Source organism: Oryzias melastigma, linkage group LG17, assembly GCF_002922805.2.
Source record: "Oryzias melastigma strain HK-1 linkage group LG17, ASM292280v2, whole genome shotgun sequence".
Lineage (NCBI taxonomy): Eukaryota > Metazoa > Chordata > Actinopteri > Beloniformes > Adrianichthyidae > Oryzias > Oryzias melastigma.
The window spans coordinates 12,425,101-12,445,329 of NC_050528.1; the positions used below are offsets into that span (position 1 = coordinate 12,425,101).

The 20,229-nt window shown below is 40.1% G+C and overlaps 2 protein-coding genes and 1 long non-coding RNA gene across 6 annotated transcripts; 2 read left to right on the plus strand and 1 right to left on the minus strand.

Moving 5' to 3' along the window:
* The first annotated feature begins 110 nt into the window (after positions 1–110).
* On the plus strand, positions 111–6,478 carry LOC112144270. 2 transcript variants are annotated; one of them, XM_036216306.1, is made up of 8 exons: positions 111–307; positions 487–533; positions 1,225–1,545; positions 3,567–3,878; positions 3,946–4,118; positions 4,214–4,426; positions 4,512–4,742; positions 6,114–6,478. In XM_036216306.1, exons 2-8 carry the CDS (start codon positions 509–511, stop codon positions 6,234–6,236), a joined length of 1,398 nt encoding a protein of 465 aa, XP_036072199.1. In that variant the 5' UTR covers positions 111–307; positions 487–508; the 3' UTR covers positions 6,237–6,478. The 2 variants fall into 2 exon arrangements, with proteins under 2 accessions (XP_036072199.1, XP_036072198.1); XM_036216305.1 differs by having other exon boundaries at positions 112–533.
* An 804-nt stretch (positions 6,479–7,282) lies between these two features.
* On the minus strand, positions 7,283–18,949 carry LOC112144265 (WD repeat-containing protein 78). 3 transcript variants are annotated; one of them, XM_036216287.1, is made up of 18 exons: positions 18,900–18,949; positions 18,468–18,557; positions 18,257–18,395; positions 17,317–17,480; positions 16,882–16,988; positions 16,638–16,791; positions 16,286–16,392; positions 16,016–16,192; positions 13,757–13,936; positions 13,525–13,667; positions 11,882–11,968; positions 11,618–11,772; positions 11,376–11,536; positions 10,466–10,584; positions 9,464–9,562; positions 8,404–8,630; positions 8,166–8,319; positions 7,283–7,627 (listed from the first exon to the last, which is right to left on the minus strand). In XM_036216287.1, the coding sequence occupies exons 2-18, from the start codon at positions 18,524–18,526 to the stop codon at positions 7,571–7,573; spliced, it is 2,289 nt and encodes a 762-aa protein (XP_036072180.1). In that variant the 5' UTR covers positions 18,527–18,557; positions 18,900–18,949; the 3' UTR covers positions 7,283–7,570. The 3 variants fall into 3 exon arrangements, with proteins under 3 accessions (XP_036072180.1, XP_024124484.1, XP_024124486.1); XM_024268716.2 differs by lacking the exon at positions 18,900–18,949 and adding an exon at positions 18,634–18,771; XM_024268718.2 differs by lacking the exon at positions 18,900–18,949 and adding an exon at positions 18,634–18,771 and having other exon boundaries at positions 8,149–8,319.
* LOC112144401 lies at positions 18,389–19,856 on the plus strand. Its single transcript, XR_002918881.2, has 2 exons — positions 18,389–18,553; positions 19,527–19,856. It is a non-coding gene; the product is annotated as an uncharacterized LOC112144401 (long non-coding RNA).
* Positions 19,857–20,229: the final 373 nt, after the last annotated feature.

Below are 20,229 nucleotides of genomic sequence, written 5' to 3' on the forward strand. Positions count from 1 at the left end.
TGAAATACAATATTATGAATAGTTGAGTGAGGAGTTCTGATAAAGAAAAACAAACCTTGATGGATTTTTTTTAAAAAGAAGAAAATTTCAAAAGAAAAACGGTGTTTATTGGATTTAAAAGAAAAAGAATCATCTTAATCCAGGGTTTGTGGTAGCGGGGTGTCATGGTAGCTTGACCCGCAGTGGTCGAGGGCGGTACTGCAGCATCGGGGATGATAGCTGTCAGAAAACACCAACGAAGAAGAACAGGCTGCTAGAGCTAATCCAGCTCTATAATCTCCCATTAGACGGTTTTAGCTTCACGGAGGTTATTTAATATTCCATCGTGATTTCATTTAACTTTATACTGTCACTTAGACTTGCTAGCAGTGGGTGTCCTCTGCTTCGCTGGGCGTCATTTTCACAGCTACAGCCACATTGTGTGGAGCTGCAGCTAAAGCTCCGCAGCCACTTTAACAGTCTCATTCTTCCCTCCCCGTGGATCAGAACAGAGGGGAAGAGCAGCGGGATGTCCATGTCTTCAGTATCTGCAGGTAAAAGCTCCTGTGACCTCGCTGAAGCGTGTGCGGGCCTGCTCTGTGGGGTTTGCGTTGCGGCTGGTGTGGTGTGGCGAGCGGCACCCTTGCCGTGAAAAACACCCCTTATGATGTTTGGAGCACGTGGGTAACGTCAAACGCTTGTTTACGACATTTGGGCAAATCAAAACGTTTTATTGAGGATAAAACTGGGATGAATACTAAAATAGGTACACTAACAAGTAATATTTAGTTGCCTTGTGCTGAAAATGTGTCATCATGTTTCCAAAAAGTGTGTTTTTATGGGGATGTGATTTAAAGTGATGTAAACTCTCGTATAACCTTGAATTTTCTCAACATTTGTTTCTCAGTTTATACTTCCACAGGGATTTTAGGATAAAGGTTTATTAATAAAGTATATTCGTGCGTAACAACAAGTTTAAGCACACAAATTGAACAGTAGCAGCTGGAATAAAACTGTCAATCAAATCAAATATCATCTATAATGTCAGAACTGTCAGCTATGAAATCAATGACTCCATGATAGTCCAGTGGTTTAATAGAGTCCTATGGTTTAAGAGAGATGACAATTGTCCTTAGTTGATCTTATTTTCTATCCATCCATCCACCAGCAGCTTGTTGGTCACTAGTTCCTCAGTGAATCTTAAAGTCTTTGTTTGACCGAAACTGTTCTCTGTTACCGCTCCAGAACTCCCACATGAGGTCCGTAAGAGGCAAAAGGCTGAGCTGCAGCTTTGCAACAAAGAGAGGAGCTCTGACGTGGACGAGGAGGACCCAGAACCGCCGCAGATCAAAGAGGAAGAGGAGGAGCTGTGCACCAGCCAGGATGCAGAGCAGTTCATGGTGAAGCAGGAGAATGGCGCGCTTTCGCTGCTCCAGTTCAAACCCAAACCCGAAGAACCATTTGAAGTTCCTGAAGGCGGCCTGGTGCCGTCCGAGGAGGAGATGGACGATCAATACAGAGCGCTGGACGTCGCCTGGAGACCGCGAGGAAAACTGCGTAGAATCGGTACGTAGCAGCACTTTTGCTTCTTTTTATAGTTCTTAATAAACATGATGATCATGACAAAATGTTGTAGGGGAGGTTGAAGCTAAAGATCTGCAATGAGTCATGGAGGGTTTGTATGAAACTCACTCCTGATGGAGGGAATAGCCACACTTTGAAATCAATGCTGGATTAAAGAACTGGGTTGTAAATACTGCCAAAAGAGCTAACCTAAAAATAGCAAAAAGGACACTAATCTTAAGAAGAAAATCACTAGAAACAGGTAAAAACTTCCATGCAGCAAGTTATTTTTACTCAACATGAAATCTTATAAGAGGAGTTCCAGACAAACATTCAGTTAGGGAAAAATAAACTACAAAAGCTAAATGTTAGATAGAATTACTTCACACAGCCCAATATTAGGAAGTTTTTTGCTCGTTTTGAGCAAATATAGTAGTTTGCAGTTTTGATTTTTATTTACGTGATTGTTGTTCATTCTGATTACTGTGACAGAAACTAACATTATAAGTGGAAATGACTATTTTTATAACAAAATGTTAAATAATCATATGATCTTAGTACTACAATAGTTGGTCCATCTAAAAAAAATCCTCATAAAATCTAAAACTCGCGTTTGTTTAGGAGAATAAATCTACATCTTTGGTTCTAAAATGACAATGAATGCCAGTCCAACTCTTCAACATTTATTGACCTTTAAAACAGAATTTGAACCAAAAATTATAGCGAAATTTGAGTTTGAGGAAATGTTACAAAAATGTGGTATAGTTCCTAAAAGTGCCAGAATTGTAGCTTCAGTTTTAGTGTTTTAGGTCAGAAAGTGGAAAATGTGGTTGAACTCCACTAGGTGTTGAATTTAGAAACAGTAGGTAAGGCTGGGTTTATAAAATCGATTCATCGATATGAATCAATCCAAGCTTAATAGATCATTATTCGATTCATAAAAGTAGAGATTGATCAAAGAACGCATAGTGGTAAAGTTCGCTAGCTTGATGCTAACGTATAATGGGATTCCCCATAGGACGGCTAATGCTAATGCTTAGTCAACCTAAACATTCATTGCTGACTAAATGAAGATCTTTATAAACTCACAGGTATGAACTTTTCAAACTCTTTTTAAGGACATCTTTTTTAAAGTAACCAATTGTGGTCTAAAACACAGTTTTTTGCTCATACTTTCTTCTTCTTTTGGAATAAGGTGTAATGCTGCAGCGTTATCGCCACCTAGTGGCCAAATTGAAACACCCTCTAGGAGAGACGGAACAATTGTTGGAGCTTCTCCAATTGAGAGTCCATGTAACACTGAAGGGTTTTAACAATCTCATTAAAATTTAACTAATACATTTTGGAGTATGTTAACTATATCAGATTAATATAAATATTTTAATATATATAGATTATTAATGTATTTCTAAACAAATGTGTCTAAATGTGCAAACCTTTTGAATTGAATCAGATTTAATTGAGAGGATCAAAAGAATAAAAAAAAAAAATCTTAATTGAATCGATCCAGGCTCTGGTGAATCGAATCGATTCTGGACATTTTTTATCACCTGCCCAACAGTTGCAGGTGATAAAGGTTATGATGAGGTAATTTCTGCTTTTTCTGTTAGTTGTGCTTGTGTCATCCCTCCTCTAAAGAGACGTACAGTAGTGATAATACTCTCCCAAAGTTTAGTACATTTGTAGAAATGTAGTTTTTTAGTTAAAGTGTCGAATTTGCATGTTTTTCTTTTTGTGTTCTCTCTATTTCTTTTAAGTTTTCTTTAAATTTAGAATTTTATTTTTCACATTTTCAAAACTTCCTTTTAGTTTATAGAATGTTCTTTTGAGTTATAAACTGTTTTCATATTTATTTATTCAATTGTAAAACCTGTTTTCTCATTCACTTAAAGCTGATTTGACCCCTCATGCAACACTGTGACAACACATGCCATGCAAAAATTGTGCACGTCATTCGCACGAATGTTGCAATTTATGTGCAAGGAGGAGGACTCACTGCTGTTCCTGCCCCACGACCCCCACAGAGGGAGCCGAGCTGGACCTGGGGTCCTCTGCGCTGGACGAGGAAGACTCCGAAGCCTCGTCGGCCTCTCAGCCGGCCCCGGCTCAAGAGATGAAGAAGAGGAAGAAGATGGCGGCCGCTGACGGGGACCGACAGTACCCCTGGAGGGACGGACACCAAGATACCATGGCGCACTTTTGGCTGACACACCCGATTTTCTACGATAAAGCCCAGCAGCACTACAAGAACAAAGAAATGAGGAACCAGCTGATGCAGGACTTGATTCAGAAGAACAATAAGGAGTGGGAGAAGATCCTCACCCCGCTCCCCACTGGTAAGTTCTATTTGTGTACTATTAAATATATTTCCCAGATATTAGTCACAGTTCTTGTTTTCGGCAGTAATCCAGGTGGATGCACATTTGCGCAACATGCGAACCAGATTTGTGAAGCTGCTGAAGCGCAAGTCGGCCGCCCCCGGGCAGACGCTGTCCTACAAGGATCAGAAGATCTGGGAGCGCTACCAGTTTCTGCGGCCATACATTCAGCGCAACAGAACAACAGCAACACACTGTGTGAGAATGAGGCTGAAGGAGGACTCCATCTCCTCAGGATGTATCCATTTTATAATTTACAGCAGGTCTCTTTATATACTTTCATTTGTTTGCAGTTTCCTAGCTTGCAGTCCGGAGGGGACACTGCTGAGGATGACATCGATGAAGATCCCATCCTTCAGGCGAGTCAGCAGGTCGCGTTGGGCAGTCAGCCGGCCTCCAGCTCTCAGACCCCGCCCAAAGGGAAAGGCAAGGTCATAAGCAGAAGACCCCTCACGTCGCCTACGCCATCGACTGGTCCAGACAACGAGGACATGTCTGAGATGGAGGTGAAACTGCTTTCCTGAATGCAAAAACTTTAAACATAAGAACAAATTCTAGTTATTTATTTGTTTCCTCTTTTCACTATTGTAGCAAATACTGCAGCAGGCCAAGGACCTGATCTCCAGCATCAGGGCTCCATCGCGGAGCGAGCATGAGCGGAGGGTCAGGGACTTCAGCAGGTATATGGAGTCGGAGATGCTGCTAATACCCGAGTCTTTGTGGGACGAGTGCAGCTTCTCCATCATGAACGTGATCCGAGGCTTCAAGACGGCTCAGAAGCAGGGTCAGCTGACTCTGTCCCAGCCCCCTGCATACCAGCAGGTACAGTCATGCACAGTTCTTCTCCCTGTGTTGCTTTATTAATTGATTTATGAGATTATTCCTTCATTTTCAAAGCTAAACATTATTTGACACTCTAAAGATATTTGATTCACTTAAAGGGAACCAGAGTTTGTTATCCGGAACACATTTTCAGTCTGAATGCACCCAAGAGGACCCTGGTCCAGGACCTGGTACCGCTCTCTTCAGGTCGTTTCTTATCAGACTGAGCTACTGTTCCCTCTGAGTTTCATCAGTCTGAATATGATCTCTGTTTATAAACTGGATCAAACGGCCACCGTAGTCGGGCTTTACGAGATGTTAACGGAGCAGGAAGGACGCAATTGCTGAGCCGCGGAGAAATGTGGAGCAACGACCAGACACAGCAACTCACTGAAATGTGGTCGTGTTAATTCATGCTCATTAGAATAAGTTTTAATGTGATCTACATTGCTTCTCACAGGGTTTTCCCTCAAGCTATAAGTCATAAACATTTTTCAGATACCGTCTTCATCGTCTCCTCAGTAACTTACATAACATATTTCAGCCACACCAAAGTAGCAAGAATAGATGATGACGTTCAAAATTGAACAGAAAAGGATAACGTTTGAACAAGTGAACTATCCCGATAAAGATCGCAAAATGCAGGATTTCCATCATTCTTTCTCTCGTTGTTTGGCCCTCATTATCCCCTCCAATGACTGAAAAGAGCTTTAGTCACATGGTTTTGTTTAAACCAACCATACGGCCCGCGGGCCACATCCAGCCCGCCAGATGGTTTAATCTGGCCCCATCGTGAAGAAAAAAATATGTAAAGATGTTGGGGAAAAAAAAGCAAGTTTCTAGCCAATTTCTGTGGTAAATTATGGTTGTGTAACATTTATGCTACCCTAGGCATGTTTAGAAGATTTCTTGTCATTTGAATATTTAGAAAATATCAGTTTTGGTAACATTTCATCATTTAATTTGTTTATGAGTCAAATGAGGCTCAAGTTAGCATCTGGCTTTGGCTTCAGCCTGATTGTTCAAGGGACAATCTAGATCTCATTTCAATGAATCTTAGACAAATCAAGTGTTTGAAAGAAGTTTGAGCTATCAGCTGATGTTTTGTAAAAGATAATATTTTTCCTTAAAAGTGAAGGGAATCTGGAAGCAATAGAAATCTGATGCCAACTTCAGCCTCAAACGGGTCGATTCAAGAAGATGTGGCCTGAAAGGTTGGGAACCGCTTTATTGCAGCTTTAGGCACATTGAGATAAAAATGGGACAAATACACAATCGATGTATTGCATTTGGCATCGCCTCGATAAAAATAATTGGGGAAGCATAAGAAGAAACCTCATGTTCCTTCTTATTTAAACCTGTTTTCCACAGAGTTATGGAAGCCAGTCGTACCAGCAGCCGCAGGGGGGGTATTCCACACAGCATCATACTGGTACCTTCCAGAACCACCAGCAGCCAGGCGCCTTTCACCAACAGAGTGGCACGTTTCAGTAGCTGCAGCCGCTAAGGATCGGAGCTGCCTACACCCAGCTCAGCACGGACAGAGTTCAGTCCGGACGCCGGCTGGAGCCGACGCTTGTGACAGCTGGGAACAGCAGATGTGTCGTCACCCCCAACAGCTGCTGCTAAGTGGGAGGATTTAGCAGGACTCAGACTCGCTTTGGAATTTCTTACAGCTTGTCTATTTGTACGTAGTTTGCACTTACGAAATAAAGAGTGTTGAAGTGAGGCGCTAACGCCTGGCCGTCCTGTCTCGTATTGTTCCATAAGCAGTGTTGCTCTTACCTTCTAACCTCTTGTCTCTCTGGATATTTCTGGTCTTTGATCTTCTAGTTGTAAGTCACATTCTTCGTTTTTGGTTGCATTCTGACATGATTCATCCCACCCAGCATTTTGCACAAGACTTTGCATCAAATAAACTTGAAGTCATTCTATTAAACATTGTCCTAAACCAATTTTAACAAAAGAAAATTAAGTTAAATTATTGTAAATAAAACAAAAAATATTTAATAGTTTTAAAAAATAGAAAAAAAGATAAATATTAACTATACAATCAAAAAAAAACTTGGATCACCTGTTGAAGTTGTGCTACAGCTGTTTTTGTCTTTCTTCTGAATGCAAATGCTTCACAACAACCACAGAAACTAAACTAACGTCGGGATTTTTTTAAACGGATCTGTGTGGTTGACTCAGGAGGACATATTAATAAGGCCCTAAGCTTAAAAAAACAACATAAAGGGAGTTTTTCTAGAGCAAGCTATCACTGGTTACTATGGTGACGGGCCACCCAATGATGCTTTGTTTTATATCAACATTTTCTGATTTGTAAAAAGCGATAAGAAGCTCTGAATTCCCAGGTGAAGATCTCCTCGCTGTCACATATGTCACATGCTCATGACATCATGAAGGAATCAGCGCTCATAAAAGTGGCGTTCAACATCATTTCCCACCAAGAACCCTCATCCAGGAGGGGACGATGTCCCAAACCTCCCCACCAACTTGTTTCAATCTTTACATGCTTTTAAAAAATAGGAATAATCTTGATTTTTACTGACATGTAAAGTATTTTATTCCAGTCTTTTATTGAGATTTCAACATATCTCCTCAACATGCATGTTGTAAACGTACACTCTAAAAAATCAGCAAAAACAAATCAAAAAAAGTTTCATGGAAATGCGACAGTATATCCTAATCATCATTCCCACACTATAACTCACAACACATGACTTAAACTTACAAATAAATGTTTAAAGATCAAGTTTTTAAAACTTTACTTAATTTGGTAAGTTGGTCGTTTACTTTTGAAGACAATGACTGGGAATACGCAATCATGGCTTTAGTGTACTAGAAGCTGCAGAGTGAAGAAGGTCGTGCAGGATATTTACCTGGAAAAAAAACATGTTTTTTATGTAATGAACACAGAAATAACTTTGTATTACGTTTTCCCTTAAAGACCCATTCAGATTAAAATTGTTTTTTTGTCATTTTTGTCATTTTTCTCATGATGGAGAACATAAATTAAGAAAAGTAATCTTAAAATTGCATTTCTGAATATTTATTTATTTAAATTGTTGTGAATCAGGAGCAGATGAAAAATGTTGTTAGAAAAAAGAGCTTATTTGTGACGTATATATACATTGAATGGACCACAAGCTCCGAGCCTTAGTGATGATGGGAAGGGCGGTGGGGTTGCTCTGCAATAATAGTCCTGTCCACAGTTCAGAGGTAAATTTCTAATGAACTACTGCCGCTTGCAGAAACTATGTCCTAGAAAACGACAGTTTTTTTTGGTTTTGGCTACAGATGACATAATCATAATTTTAAAAAATCACTGGGAACGATTTTACAATAGATCAAAAGGTGAAAGGAGTGGGACTTTAAGTTCGTTTTTAGACATTAATCCAACCTGCTCCTGCGTAATACCTGGTTGCTTCCTCCAACCCCCAGGTTCCTCAGGTGGTAGACCGTCACCTGCCCACAACTGTCTCCTACCACAACACAGTCTGTGTGTGAAGCAAAAAGCAGGGATGCCAGTCTCACACCGGGAGGAGCCGGCTGCACAATGACTGGATTCAGACTAATAAGAGAAGGAGAGGTGCACACAGACGGGAGAACCTCAGCGGCACACAGACAGCAGGACTTTACAATTACTATTACTTACCAGCTTAAATCAAGGTCCCAGATTTCAAGCTGCTCATCATAAACTGCAGCAAAGACTGTTGCCCACTTTGAGGACCACTTGATGTCGTGCACGACCTTCCTGGTGGTGCTGAAGCTCAGCATGGGGTTGTGTTGGTTCTGCGTCCACAGCTGGATGGTGCAGTCAGCAGAGCAGCTTAGGAATACGTCACGGCTGAGAGGACACCACGCGACATAGTTCACGGCACACTGAGACAGAAGAACATGTCAGCTGTTGAGGTTTTCCTATGACTCTGTTCAAGCTTTTACTTAAACTATTTAGCTGTCTTTTCTTGTCTTAAAACAATTATTTGATCAAAAATGTTATTAACGTTCAAAAACTTAAAAAAAAAATCAAATGTTAGTGGCACATTTAATTCTTTTATTTTGAAAAACCAAAGAACTGTTTCCTATGACGTTTTGTATCATTTACTCAGCTTATGTTAGTTTTAAGTTTAGTACATAACAGAATTTTAGTCAAATACAGAAATCCCACAAAAATGTGCAGCTTCCTCTTTTTTTTCTTTTTTTTATATATTTTTTTATTTATTTATTTCATTCACAAAAAATAATTACAAAAACAAAACAATATAACAAACCAACTTTTTTTGTGACAAGCTGTGGAATTTGGACGACTGATAAAATGGTCAAATTTTTTAGAAAACCACCCCAGTTAAAGTATAATACAGGCCTACATGATATAAAATTTATTTTAGCTGGATTTTAATAACAATAAATAAAGTTTGTCAAAAGTATTTTAACGCAAAATGTTGGTTTAAATTGAAGTTGCTGAAAAAGAGGCTAAAATAAAAGCTCTCATCTAATAAAGTGAAGTTTTCTACAGATTTTTTTTTTATTATCTACATCCTTGCTGTAAACCACCTACAGTGCAGTGGAAGAACGTTTGACATAACGTGTAATAATTGGTCCAGTTTGACTTGGATCCAGATATGATAATAATGGAGGAAAGTAATTGGAAACATTTATATTTAGAGTGCATCCTTTCTTCAGAGGGAGCCAGACTTTTATTGTGAAGGACTTACATAATGTTTTCTGTATGTATCCAGATACTGCTGGTTGTTGGAACAGGAACACTTGTGGATGAGACCTTCCCACGTACCGGTCAGGTAGATACCGGGCTCCTGCAAGAAAATTGTATCACAGATAAGAGAGGCTGATAATGTGAACTGAATTACACTGATAGAAAACACACTAAAGCTACACACACACCAGGCATTCGACACATGGTGTTCTCACTGAACAAGCGGGGAGGGGCTTCTATTCTTACAAGAACATGTTCACCAGGGTTAGTGTGAAATGTCAAAGCGGTGCACATCTCACAATTTGGGAAAGAAACGGCGGATATGGACTATCGCCATGTTAGGAGAGTGGCCTTGGTTTTCCTCAATTTGAAAAACGAACGTCTTCCGGCTAGTCGTCTTCTCGGAGTTCACCAGATAAACCAGCTGGTGAGTTTCACCTCGTCACTACCAAATTCGAGTCCCTATTTGGTCAAACTTTGATCTGGTATAGCTGACAATGCTCCTCTATTCTCATTTACTTCTCTATTCTTTATGATTTATTTAGTTCTCTTTGCTTCTGTTTGGTGCAGTGCGATTCATGTGTTGTCCCCTTTTCCCACTACCCGGATGCGGCCCGCGGGCCATATGTTTAACACCCCTGGTTTAAGGGCAGGAATACCCATTCTAGTCTAGTCTAGTCCAGTTAGTTTAGTTTAGAAACCAGCTATTGTTTATATTTTATGACTGACTCTCTGATTTTTTAAAATTGCCAGTATGAAGCCCAATGAAACTGTTTTGTGATATTGGGCTAAATAGATACAATTGAATTGAAATGCATGTTCAATGGCTTTGTATTTGTATGAAAAGCCCAAAAGTCTTATTAAAATTTTTCATAGCTGTCCTTAAACCCGAGATTTTGATGGCAGAAGCCTGAAGCGCATGGTTACACCACTTTCACTGAAGTGGCAGCTTGAACGTGCGTTGCCGAGGCCGATGTGAGGGTAGCTTGAAGAAGTGACTTACTGTTGGATGAAAGTCCAAACACAAAGCAGGAATCAGTGAAGATAAAACACTTTGTGAAACTCCTCCTGTGTTTTTTGCGTCTGGCGTTTTGTAACTCGTCCTTTTGAGCTTCATCAGCTCTGTAACAACAACAAGAATATACAATAAATAAAAGAACACAAAAACAGGACTTAAATTTAGGACGGTTGAGACCCCAAAGCTGGAGGTCTTTTTGATGGGGACGTTTTTCTGTGAATGTACAAATGTATTGTGACCAATGGCTTTCCTGTTATGCTAGTTTTAAAAAATGCTAGAAAAATCAGTCAGTAAGTCCTTAAGTTTGAATAGAAATACGTTAAAGAATGGAGTCTTTGAGATAAGACTAAGCCTGTAAAACTTTATAAATTAGGAAAATAATCTTTAAATGTATTCAACTTTTAGCAGACTGCAGATGAAGAGAGTTGTGTGACAGCCCAAGGAATAGATTAGTTTGATCTTGATGCATCAAATACATAAAACGTGTCTCTCTGTGACAGTATGGTTCCCATTTCCTAAACAATCCAAAAAGGACAAAAGACAGTTCGAGAAAACAAGTCCTAAAAAGGACTGAAGACCAAATGAATGGCATCCAGTGTGTTATTACAGAGTGAATCTATGAAGTTCTCAGGCCCAAAAACAACAACCTCTGCTTTGGCTGAGTTAAATACATTACAGTCCATTCAAACTTCTATAGTAATAAAAACAGTAATAAATACAAAGTTGATTTGTTTATCCTTAAGAAAATAACTTAATTTAATTCAGTTTTCTGCCTTAAATTACAGTGACAAAAACAATCAAAAGACCTTCTCGACTAAAATACTGATACATTATCTTTATTGGAAAGATATCTGTATAGTGAACCATCATGTTAGTTTGCTGCAGGTCACAGTACCTGTGTGTCCGAGGCTCCCAGTGCAAACAAACCACTTGATGATCCTTCCATCTGCCCCCACAGAGATGAGATCCTCCAACCTCTCCTCTGCTGGTAATCCCAGCTCTTGTTGGTTCCACCTGAGCTGCCACACCGGCCCCAGGTGTCTGCTGGGACATTTACTGAACGCCCAAAGAACAAGGACGACCACACGAGTGACAAAGTGGCTCGTGACAAGGACAACAGAGTGATAGAGTCCTCACCTGGTGTCGAGGAAAAGTGAAGTGCTGTCTGGGTTCTGGATGTCGTAGATGGCTATGCTGCCGTCGAATGTCCCCACTGCCAGGTGACTGGGCCGAGCGGCTGAGAAATCCAAAGAGGTCACGGCGCTGTCACAGTGCACAACACGCTCGGGCCACTGAGGAAGAAGCAGAAGAGCTGCTAAAATCTCACCTATACGTCTTCATACTGAGGATAAACTTGAATTGACCTATATTAGGGCTGAAACTGTTAAAGAAGCCAAATACCATGGGGTTTTTGAGGGACCAGCAGCACACCAGACCTGGTCTTTGATCAGTAGAGTCAAACTCCCCATAGCCCACAGCAAGGAGGTCCTAGAGGAAAAAGCATAGACACTTAGATCCGCCTTAATGGAGAGAATCGGCTTTTTCCCTTCTTCTCTGGGTGTATTTGGTTTTATTTCTTACTGCAAGATAAATTTGACATTTTTGCAACAGTAAGCATTAATGTTCTGGAGACCTGAAGTCAAGGATTTGTTGATTATTTTCGTTTATGTCAGAATAAATCCACTGATGACCACCAGTGGGTTTATTCTGACAATTTAAGTCTACAAAAACAGTTAAACCTGAACATGCAAGATAAGAACTCGTCTCGCTCTTTGGTATCCTCCTGTTGACTTTACTTCAAGCAGTCCTTTGAGAAACATGCATATAATCCAGTTCCATCTGGATCTTGACGTTCAGAAGGACACAGTTATTCATACTTTGTCTGGCAATTTTTTCAATGGATCCCAATGTGACCCAACAAGATCAAATGTATGCTGAACTGTGGGTCCTTTGAGATCTGAATATTAAAAAAATCATGTAAAATATTCATCATAGACAGTTGTAAAACAAAGTACAAAGAATTTTGATATAAAAATTCATATATAATATTAATCAGTGGCACGATTCGGGTTAGATTTGGAGTCGTTGGATCACTTGGTTTGGAAGCTGTTGACCGCTGGACATCCAGGCTGAATGTCTGTCAAATATGCTACGTGAAACTAACTTCACTGCAGTACATTAACGTGTGTTTCAGACTTCAAAACTCTCACGTGAACTCGCTTTGTGATCAAAACCCTTGCGTTAATTTGTTGCTCACACGTTTCTAAGACCATTTCTAGTTCTACACATAAAATTCGTGTTCACTAGTTGAGCATTGAATCTAAAATGTCTAACTTTGGGAAATCAGGGACTCTGATTTGGAAGTAAAGTGTGGAGGGCTTCTCTTTAAATTCGTTAAAGCAGCCGTCAATAGAAAACCAATTATGAAAGAAAAATTAATTATTGTGGTTTGTGGTTGGCCAGAATTATGTGTGTTACAGCCCCAATGGGCAAACCTGCTTCATGTCTAGTGGAGAATACAAGATGGGACCGTAACCTATAAAAACTAAACACCAGCAAGAAAAAGAACACGGTTTATTAAATAAAGGAAATCCTGTGTCCTGAAAAAAGAAGAAGAAAAATGAAATAATTAGTATGCTGGTTGAAACAAAAAGACAGAAAGAAAGAAAGCCTCTTCCAACTGTAGGTGGCAGATATGCGCTAGTAGAAAAAGAAAAGGAGGAAGAGTCGCTCCTTTCTTGTCCAAAGCAACAATTGTATTTGCTGTGTTCTTGAAAATGCGCCACATGCCCGGTGTGAACGTAGTTTTAGACGCCTAAAACCAGATATTAAACAAACTTGTGTATTTTTCTGTTTGTTGCTACAGTTTTGGACAAGATGTCTGTGACCAGAGGTCTACATGCCTCAAAAGCTGCAATGAAAATTCCATTTAAAGCTAATGTAAGGTTTTAAGTTAACCAACTGTACTGGAACTACACCAGTATCGCAAATGTTCTGCAGTGTAGAAGTTCTCAAACTGCCCAATCTCCACTCAGTTGTATTACCAAGTTCTTCTTATTCCAGGCCATGCTGCTGACACTGAATCCTCTGGTGAGCTCACAGCTGAAAACCCACAGACCCTCCAGGGCGGGGTTTTCAGAGATCTCTGCATCTCTCTGCTCCTCTCTGTCAACCTCCACAATGTAGTCTGGGTCAAAGACGGACACGGTGCATGACTACACACAATTAGTTAATGACGAGTTTTGTTGTCCCAAGTGTGGTTTGATCTGAGGTTACCTTTCAGTGAGGGCAGCTGTCTGTAAACAGCCAGCTGAGGCTGCAGCAGGCTCTGCAGGATGGTCTTCTCCACCACCAGCAGACTGTGCAGGAATTTCTTTGAAAGCCCGATGAGCTCCACGTCTGATTTGGGAGTGTTTTCAGATACTTCTGCGTCTTTCAGTGAGCTGGACACACTGACTGAAGAGTAACAGAAAAGAGCAGCATCTGCTTTTGTTAAAAAGTAAAACTAGATTTTCACCTCTTTATGAGTACATTGAAACTGTAGTTACATTAAAAGTAAACTGAGGCTGATCAAACCAAATAGTTGCTCTGCAAAAATAGATTACAATAACAAGTTTTGTGAATAATAAAAGAAAAATGCTGCAACTTTTAACAAATTCAAGCCGATTTTACCCACATCCATCATATATCTATGTGTGACTGACTGGAAAAGCTGCTTTCCAATTGTAAAGAAACCCTAATTCTGTTTGTGGGAGGATCCACCCACCCAGTTTCCACACCCCCTTTAACCTTTTTGGGGTCCCCGGGTTGCTGGAGCCTATCCCAGCCACTATTGGGCAAAGGAAGGGTCGGCTCAATGTAGGCGACTAATAAAACTAATCTTAAATGGAGTTTAAAAAAAAATACTCCCACATGTCCACCAAAGCAGAGTTAGGAGTTGGTCAAAGTAAGAAGGAGGAAGAAGAAGGTGAAAGAGTGGATGTGTGTAAACTTATGGGGTCATTTGGTAACAGTTCTATGGAAACAAAGGCAAAACTAAAACTAAAACCGTTCAGTTAAGTACTAATGATGTCCTGGAGAACCACTTGGCAAGATCGCACAGCTACACCAAGCTTGAGGTAAAAGATGTCCAAAGCTGCAGCCACAATATTTTGGTGTCCTTTTTCCACACTGCTGTCTACATTTTATTAGAGCCAGGTTAGGTCTTAAACCATGTTCATACTTAGCTCAAACCTTTGCTTTAAAAAGAAAGTTAAATGAAAGACGCTGGGATCTTGTTTGTGAAAGTTGTTTCTCCCTAGAGAATTTTGAAAGTGGAAAAAAGTAAAGTATCGAGTAGTGGGTTTCTTTTTTAAAACAGGTAATGAGGTAATTTCAATATAATTTCACCTAGTAACGGAAATAAAGTAATCAGTTACTCTTGAAATGTATTCACATTGGGTGGGGTAGTCCCTAGACAAGTCACCAGTCTGTCACAAGGCTTTTGCTGAAGTAAATAGAGATTAAACCAGAGGTGTCAAACTCACTTTGGTTCAGGGGTCGTATTTAACCCGTCTGACCTCAAGGGGGGCCAGACCAGTAACATAATAGCAAAATAACCTGTGGTCGACTTGTTATCTGTAGCTTTGTTTTTGCTGTTTTTGCTTTTCTCAGATGGAAAAAAATGTCTCAAACAATCTAGTGGCCTGATCACTTATTACTTTGAGTTTATTTGTTGATCTCATAGACTGTATATAAAAAAAATATTTTTACAGTCTATGGTTGATCTCTTGTCATGCCAGTCTTACTTTTACTTTGCCTCCCCTAGTGGCTGAATTGCTCATCGCAGTCAATTATTTAAAGAGCAATAACTGGCCACAGGAATGGGCTAAAAATTGCTTTTTTTCCCCCAACATCCTTAAAAATGTTTCTCTTCATGACTAGGCTGGATTAAACCATCTGGGGGGCTGGATACGACCCACGGGCCGTATGTTTGCCACCCCTGGATCCAGCTCTTCTAATATTGTAATTTAGATGATAATGTTTGTGGTTTAGATTTTTCTCTTTTTTTTACCATATTTATCTTTATTTTTTCCTTCACATGTTCAATAAAACTTTGGATAAAATACATGAGGGTCTTAAGATCTTTTTACTGCACGTTTTACAATTTTACATGTTCTAGTAAAAGTTTAATAATTCAAATACTAAGAGGGAATGCCTATTATTACAGTGTTGAATTATTAGCTCTCTCCAAGTCAATCGTTACATTTCTGAATATTTTAGTAGTCAGTGTAAATATTCCACACAGATCATAATGAAATGAAATGTATTTTAAATGTATTATACCAGTAGATAGTGTTTTTGTTTTTGTGTGAGTGTGACGACCTCATCAGCTCTCATTGGAGCATTATTACTAAAAAAAAAAGGGGTTAATAGGTTTTCTGAAACGCCCTCAAAGCAACACCAGAACCTGGTCCATTCCAATGATTGAACCTACAGTGATGTTAACCTAAACACCAACCAGAGGCTTCGTCCTCATCAAGTATTGGGTTCTACCTGCAGTGGCCATGCTGCCGGCTGACGTGCTCCTCTCTGCACTTCTCACTGGTGAAACCAGGGAGCCTCTGTCATCAGAGTCCACTGAAGCTCCTGCATAGTTCACGGCTTCAGGTTTATCCGGCCTCTCCTCCAGCTCAGCGTCATCATACATGATGGAGGTGGAAACAGCTACGCCTGTGGATGGAAAGACAAATAAAAAGGTGTTGTCAGTCAGGATGAACATGTAATCTTTGAAAGTGACTCCAAGCAACGTGGAGTGAGTCTAACCTGCGTCCACCAGGAGCAGACCATCACTCTGAACGTGTTTGTTTTTGGGAGCTCCATGGAATGTCTGTGAGGATCTGTCCACATACTGGTCTTTGCGTCTAGTTTTCCTGCAGATCTCAAAACAAAATAATTGTTTTCACAGGGAAAAACAAAATGTAATTAAATTGGCATTAAAACAAGATTGCTCATTGTTACTGCTCCTGATTCACAACAACTTGAATAAACAATAATCAGAAATGAAATTTTAAGATTAATTTACTTTATTTGTGTCCTGTTAAACATGTTAAAAACACCAAAAAACTAGTTCTATAGTGTTTTTTTGTAAAAACAGCTGACATTCTGATTCACTCACTTTGAAGCTTCTGGATGATCAGCATCCAGCAAGAGGAAAGTTGAAGGAATGTCAAGCAGAGAAATGTTGTCCGTCTCGGTCAGAAAGAGGTCTTTAGTCTCTTTGAGAGTAAGCTCCACTTCTTCTCTCAGGGCCTCTGTTTTGCTTCTGTCGTCTAACAGAAAACAGGAGACAAAAACAAACAGCACATCAGAGGATGTTCCAACCACGGCTTGTGGGAAAGACAAAGATTGTCGAGGAGAACCTGGGAAGCTGTTGGAAACGTTCCATTTGGAAGAAGTCTCTTCCATCTCTTCATTCATGAACCAAAGTGAAGATTGGCTGGATATTCTGCTGCTATCCAGAAATGACCTGAAAAAAAAACAAAAAATACTGTAACTGCAAACATACAAAGTGTCATGGCTTTGGAGAACACGAGCATCTGACTCTTCAGAATGAGAGCTTTTCTGTTGTGGGAAGGGTTGGTATGGTGTATGAGCAAAATTAACTTTTAAAATAAAGAATGTATGTTTTAATAGGAATAACAGGTGGAGAGGTAACAGATAAGACAACAGCTCTAGAACAGTTCAACACTGGAAATAACCTGGAAGTGCAAAAGAAATTGGGAAGAATGATTAGTTCAATTGGCTTCAAGTTGATGAAAACAGCTGATTCTGATGTGTCAGATGTGTTGTTGTACCTGGAGAGAGGCACGCTAAAGCTCTCAGTGGCCGTAGTTTGGTCTGATGCTGAGTCGGCAGAAATCCCGTCCTTGAAGAGGATGCTGGCCGTGGCCTGTGCCGCCCCAGGGTTTGCCTGACACAGTGGCAGTGGGGTGACATCGTTGCACTCCTCGTCCAAAACCTGCAAACAGAAGCTTTCACTGCATGCTTTTAGTTCATTGGTGGCAGTGTGGACCTGTTCAGAGGCGCATGGTGGTGCTTGGTCGTGAAGACTTACACCACCGTATACTGCATCCTGAAACGAACAGGAAGCCAGCAGAGAGAGGCAAGAACTGCTGTACTGTGATCGCTTTAGTTTTTGTCAGAGCTTTCACATCCTGCAATGTTTACGAATGATGCAACAACTGATCAGTCCCAGCATAACGAGAATTAGAGCAATCAATGTAACAAGTAGACCTACTAAATGGATACAGGTGATGCTGTTTGCTTATAGAGGTCATTCATCCTCCACACGTCAATATAACACAAATGGCACGGGGCCCATATCAGGACCTTGGGGCACTCCACAGCAGAGAACTTACAGGCAACATCATTGTAACTCAAACCAGCAAATATCAGAAATTAATTTCTATTGCACAGTTTTGAGATATAGCTAAGTCATTTGCAGGTGTGGTTTCATCAGGCCAAGCACTGAATTGAAGGTTTAAGGTGTTTTCTTCTGGAAACCAAATTTTAAAAAGACAACATCTGAAAGTGTGTGCAGATAAGGATCGAGCTGCTGAAAGCTTATGCGTAAACTGAGAAGCTGTTGGAGAGCGTTGCGCATGGAGCGCATGGAGGAGCGTAAACAATAACAGTAAATAATTGAAACATGTTTTAAAATGAAAAGTTAATAATAAATAACAAAAAATGTCTTCAGTGATGTTTTCGAAAACCTGTTTCCTTTGATCCACTCACCCGAACAGCTGCTTTTGGGCTCTGAATGATGCTCTTTTGCAGAACTTTGCTGCCTCCTTCCAGGCTGAAGCTGCGCCTGCTGGACGAACCGAGCCTGCTGTTCGGCTGGAAGGAGCTGTGGAGTCCGTGACGGCGGAAGCTGCGACACGTTCACGCGTGAGCGCCACGGTTTACAGAGGAAGAGTGCATGTGAACGGACGAGGGGACTTACGGCCTCCGCACCACAGTCCGCGTCAGGCTGGGCCCTTCTCTCTCCGTCGATGCAGACATGCTGAACCAGGTCCTCCTTAAACTCTGGTAACTGTGGCAACGCGACGCATCACGTGACAGTTAGGGTTTTGGGAGGATGTTGGTAAAACTTTGTTGGTGTATTTTACCTCAAAACAAAATGTTTTCAAATTCTATTACAGGAATTTGCTCCTCCAATATAGAAAGTGTTACTTTAATCCACCTGAACAGATCAGGTGATCAGGTACACGGCCCTGCCCTCTAGCTCCCCCTTTTGGTCGTTTTTTCTCTTCTCTGTCTGCTGTTTTCTGTTTATATTCACATGTGTGCAGCATAAACACCTGGCATCCATCTATACTCACCATCACTATAGTTAGGCTAATATAGCTTTTTCCCAGCCAATTTATCAACTAACCTCTCTGAATCCAGGCCTCGAGGGCAGATGTCCTACATGGTTTCCAACCAGCTTCCCATTGAAGCTCCTCATTTGCTAAACACACCTGATCCAGGTAATCAGTAGAAGATGAGGGAGAGTTTCTAGAAAACCAGGAGGAGGCCGGCCCTCGAGGCCTGAAGATGGACACTCTTGAGCCCACATACACCACTCAACAAGCTAAGGATATGGTGAAAACTCATTGGATGTTGTAACAGTGTTTACTTCAATAATTATAGAATAATTATATTGGGGTGACAGGCGCACCTCGTTTGGTGTTTTACACATAACGGTCTGACTGTGTTCAATGTGTCTTATTTAACTGGGGACAAAATTATAAAAAATAAAAATATATTTTTCATGTAGCATCAAGATCAACATTATTTGGGTATAAAAGGCTGATTTTACCAGTAAGTCATTAAAAGTTCATCATTCAAACAACTATGACCTTCTTAACAAAGCCACAGCTTTTTTTGTGTTTCATTAAAATTCAGACCAAACAAGAAAATGTACTCATGTAAATACCAATATCCCTAATTTATTGTGAGTAGTGTACATGTCATAAGACTAACTCTGGCCTTAACTCTTATCTTTAATTGTCTCCTATAGCCTGACGTAACCCATGGATATAACCTTCATCTCCTGGACAACAGGACCGTTTACAGTTCTTCTGGATTCCTCCATCTCTGAAACCTGGGAGCTTCTCCTCATCTCAACATGACACTGACAGCATTACCTGCACTCTAACGCAACATTTTCTGTTCAGCCAAGAAAAGGCACAAACAAACCCTACCAAGTTTGACATTGTGGAGAAAATGAAGATCAAGAATAACACTGAAACTTCTGCTGCTTTGAGGGATCTAGAGAGGAAGCATGAACACAAATCTGTGTAGAGTAACAATAATCTACATTAAATAAAGATTTTCTGTGTAGACCCAATTAAAATCTGTATTTGTTGATTTTTACTTTTAGATATTACATTTTCAAATCAAAATACTGAATAATTATTAATTAAATGTGTAAAACATTTTTTTGAATGCAACTTTTATGTGAATAAGAAAAACATCTTGTGATGTAATTATTAACTGTTGAATAAGAAATCATACTTTTTAATGTTTTGTTTTTCAGATAATCAAAAAATTGTTTTTCCCTCTTCCAAAATATGGAAAGGTAATTCTGAAAATTTTACATTTTTTTTCTGACTCAAAGATGAAAGAGGTTAATTGCATATGCAGGCTTTCCTTTCCTTCCTTCATTACTATAAAGTATTTGTTTCAAACATTTAGTCATGGATTCTGCCTCTTTTTTACTC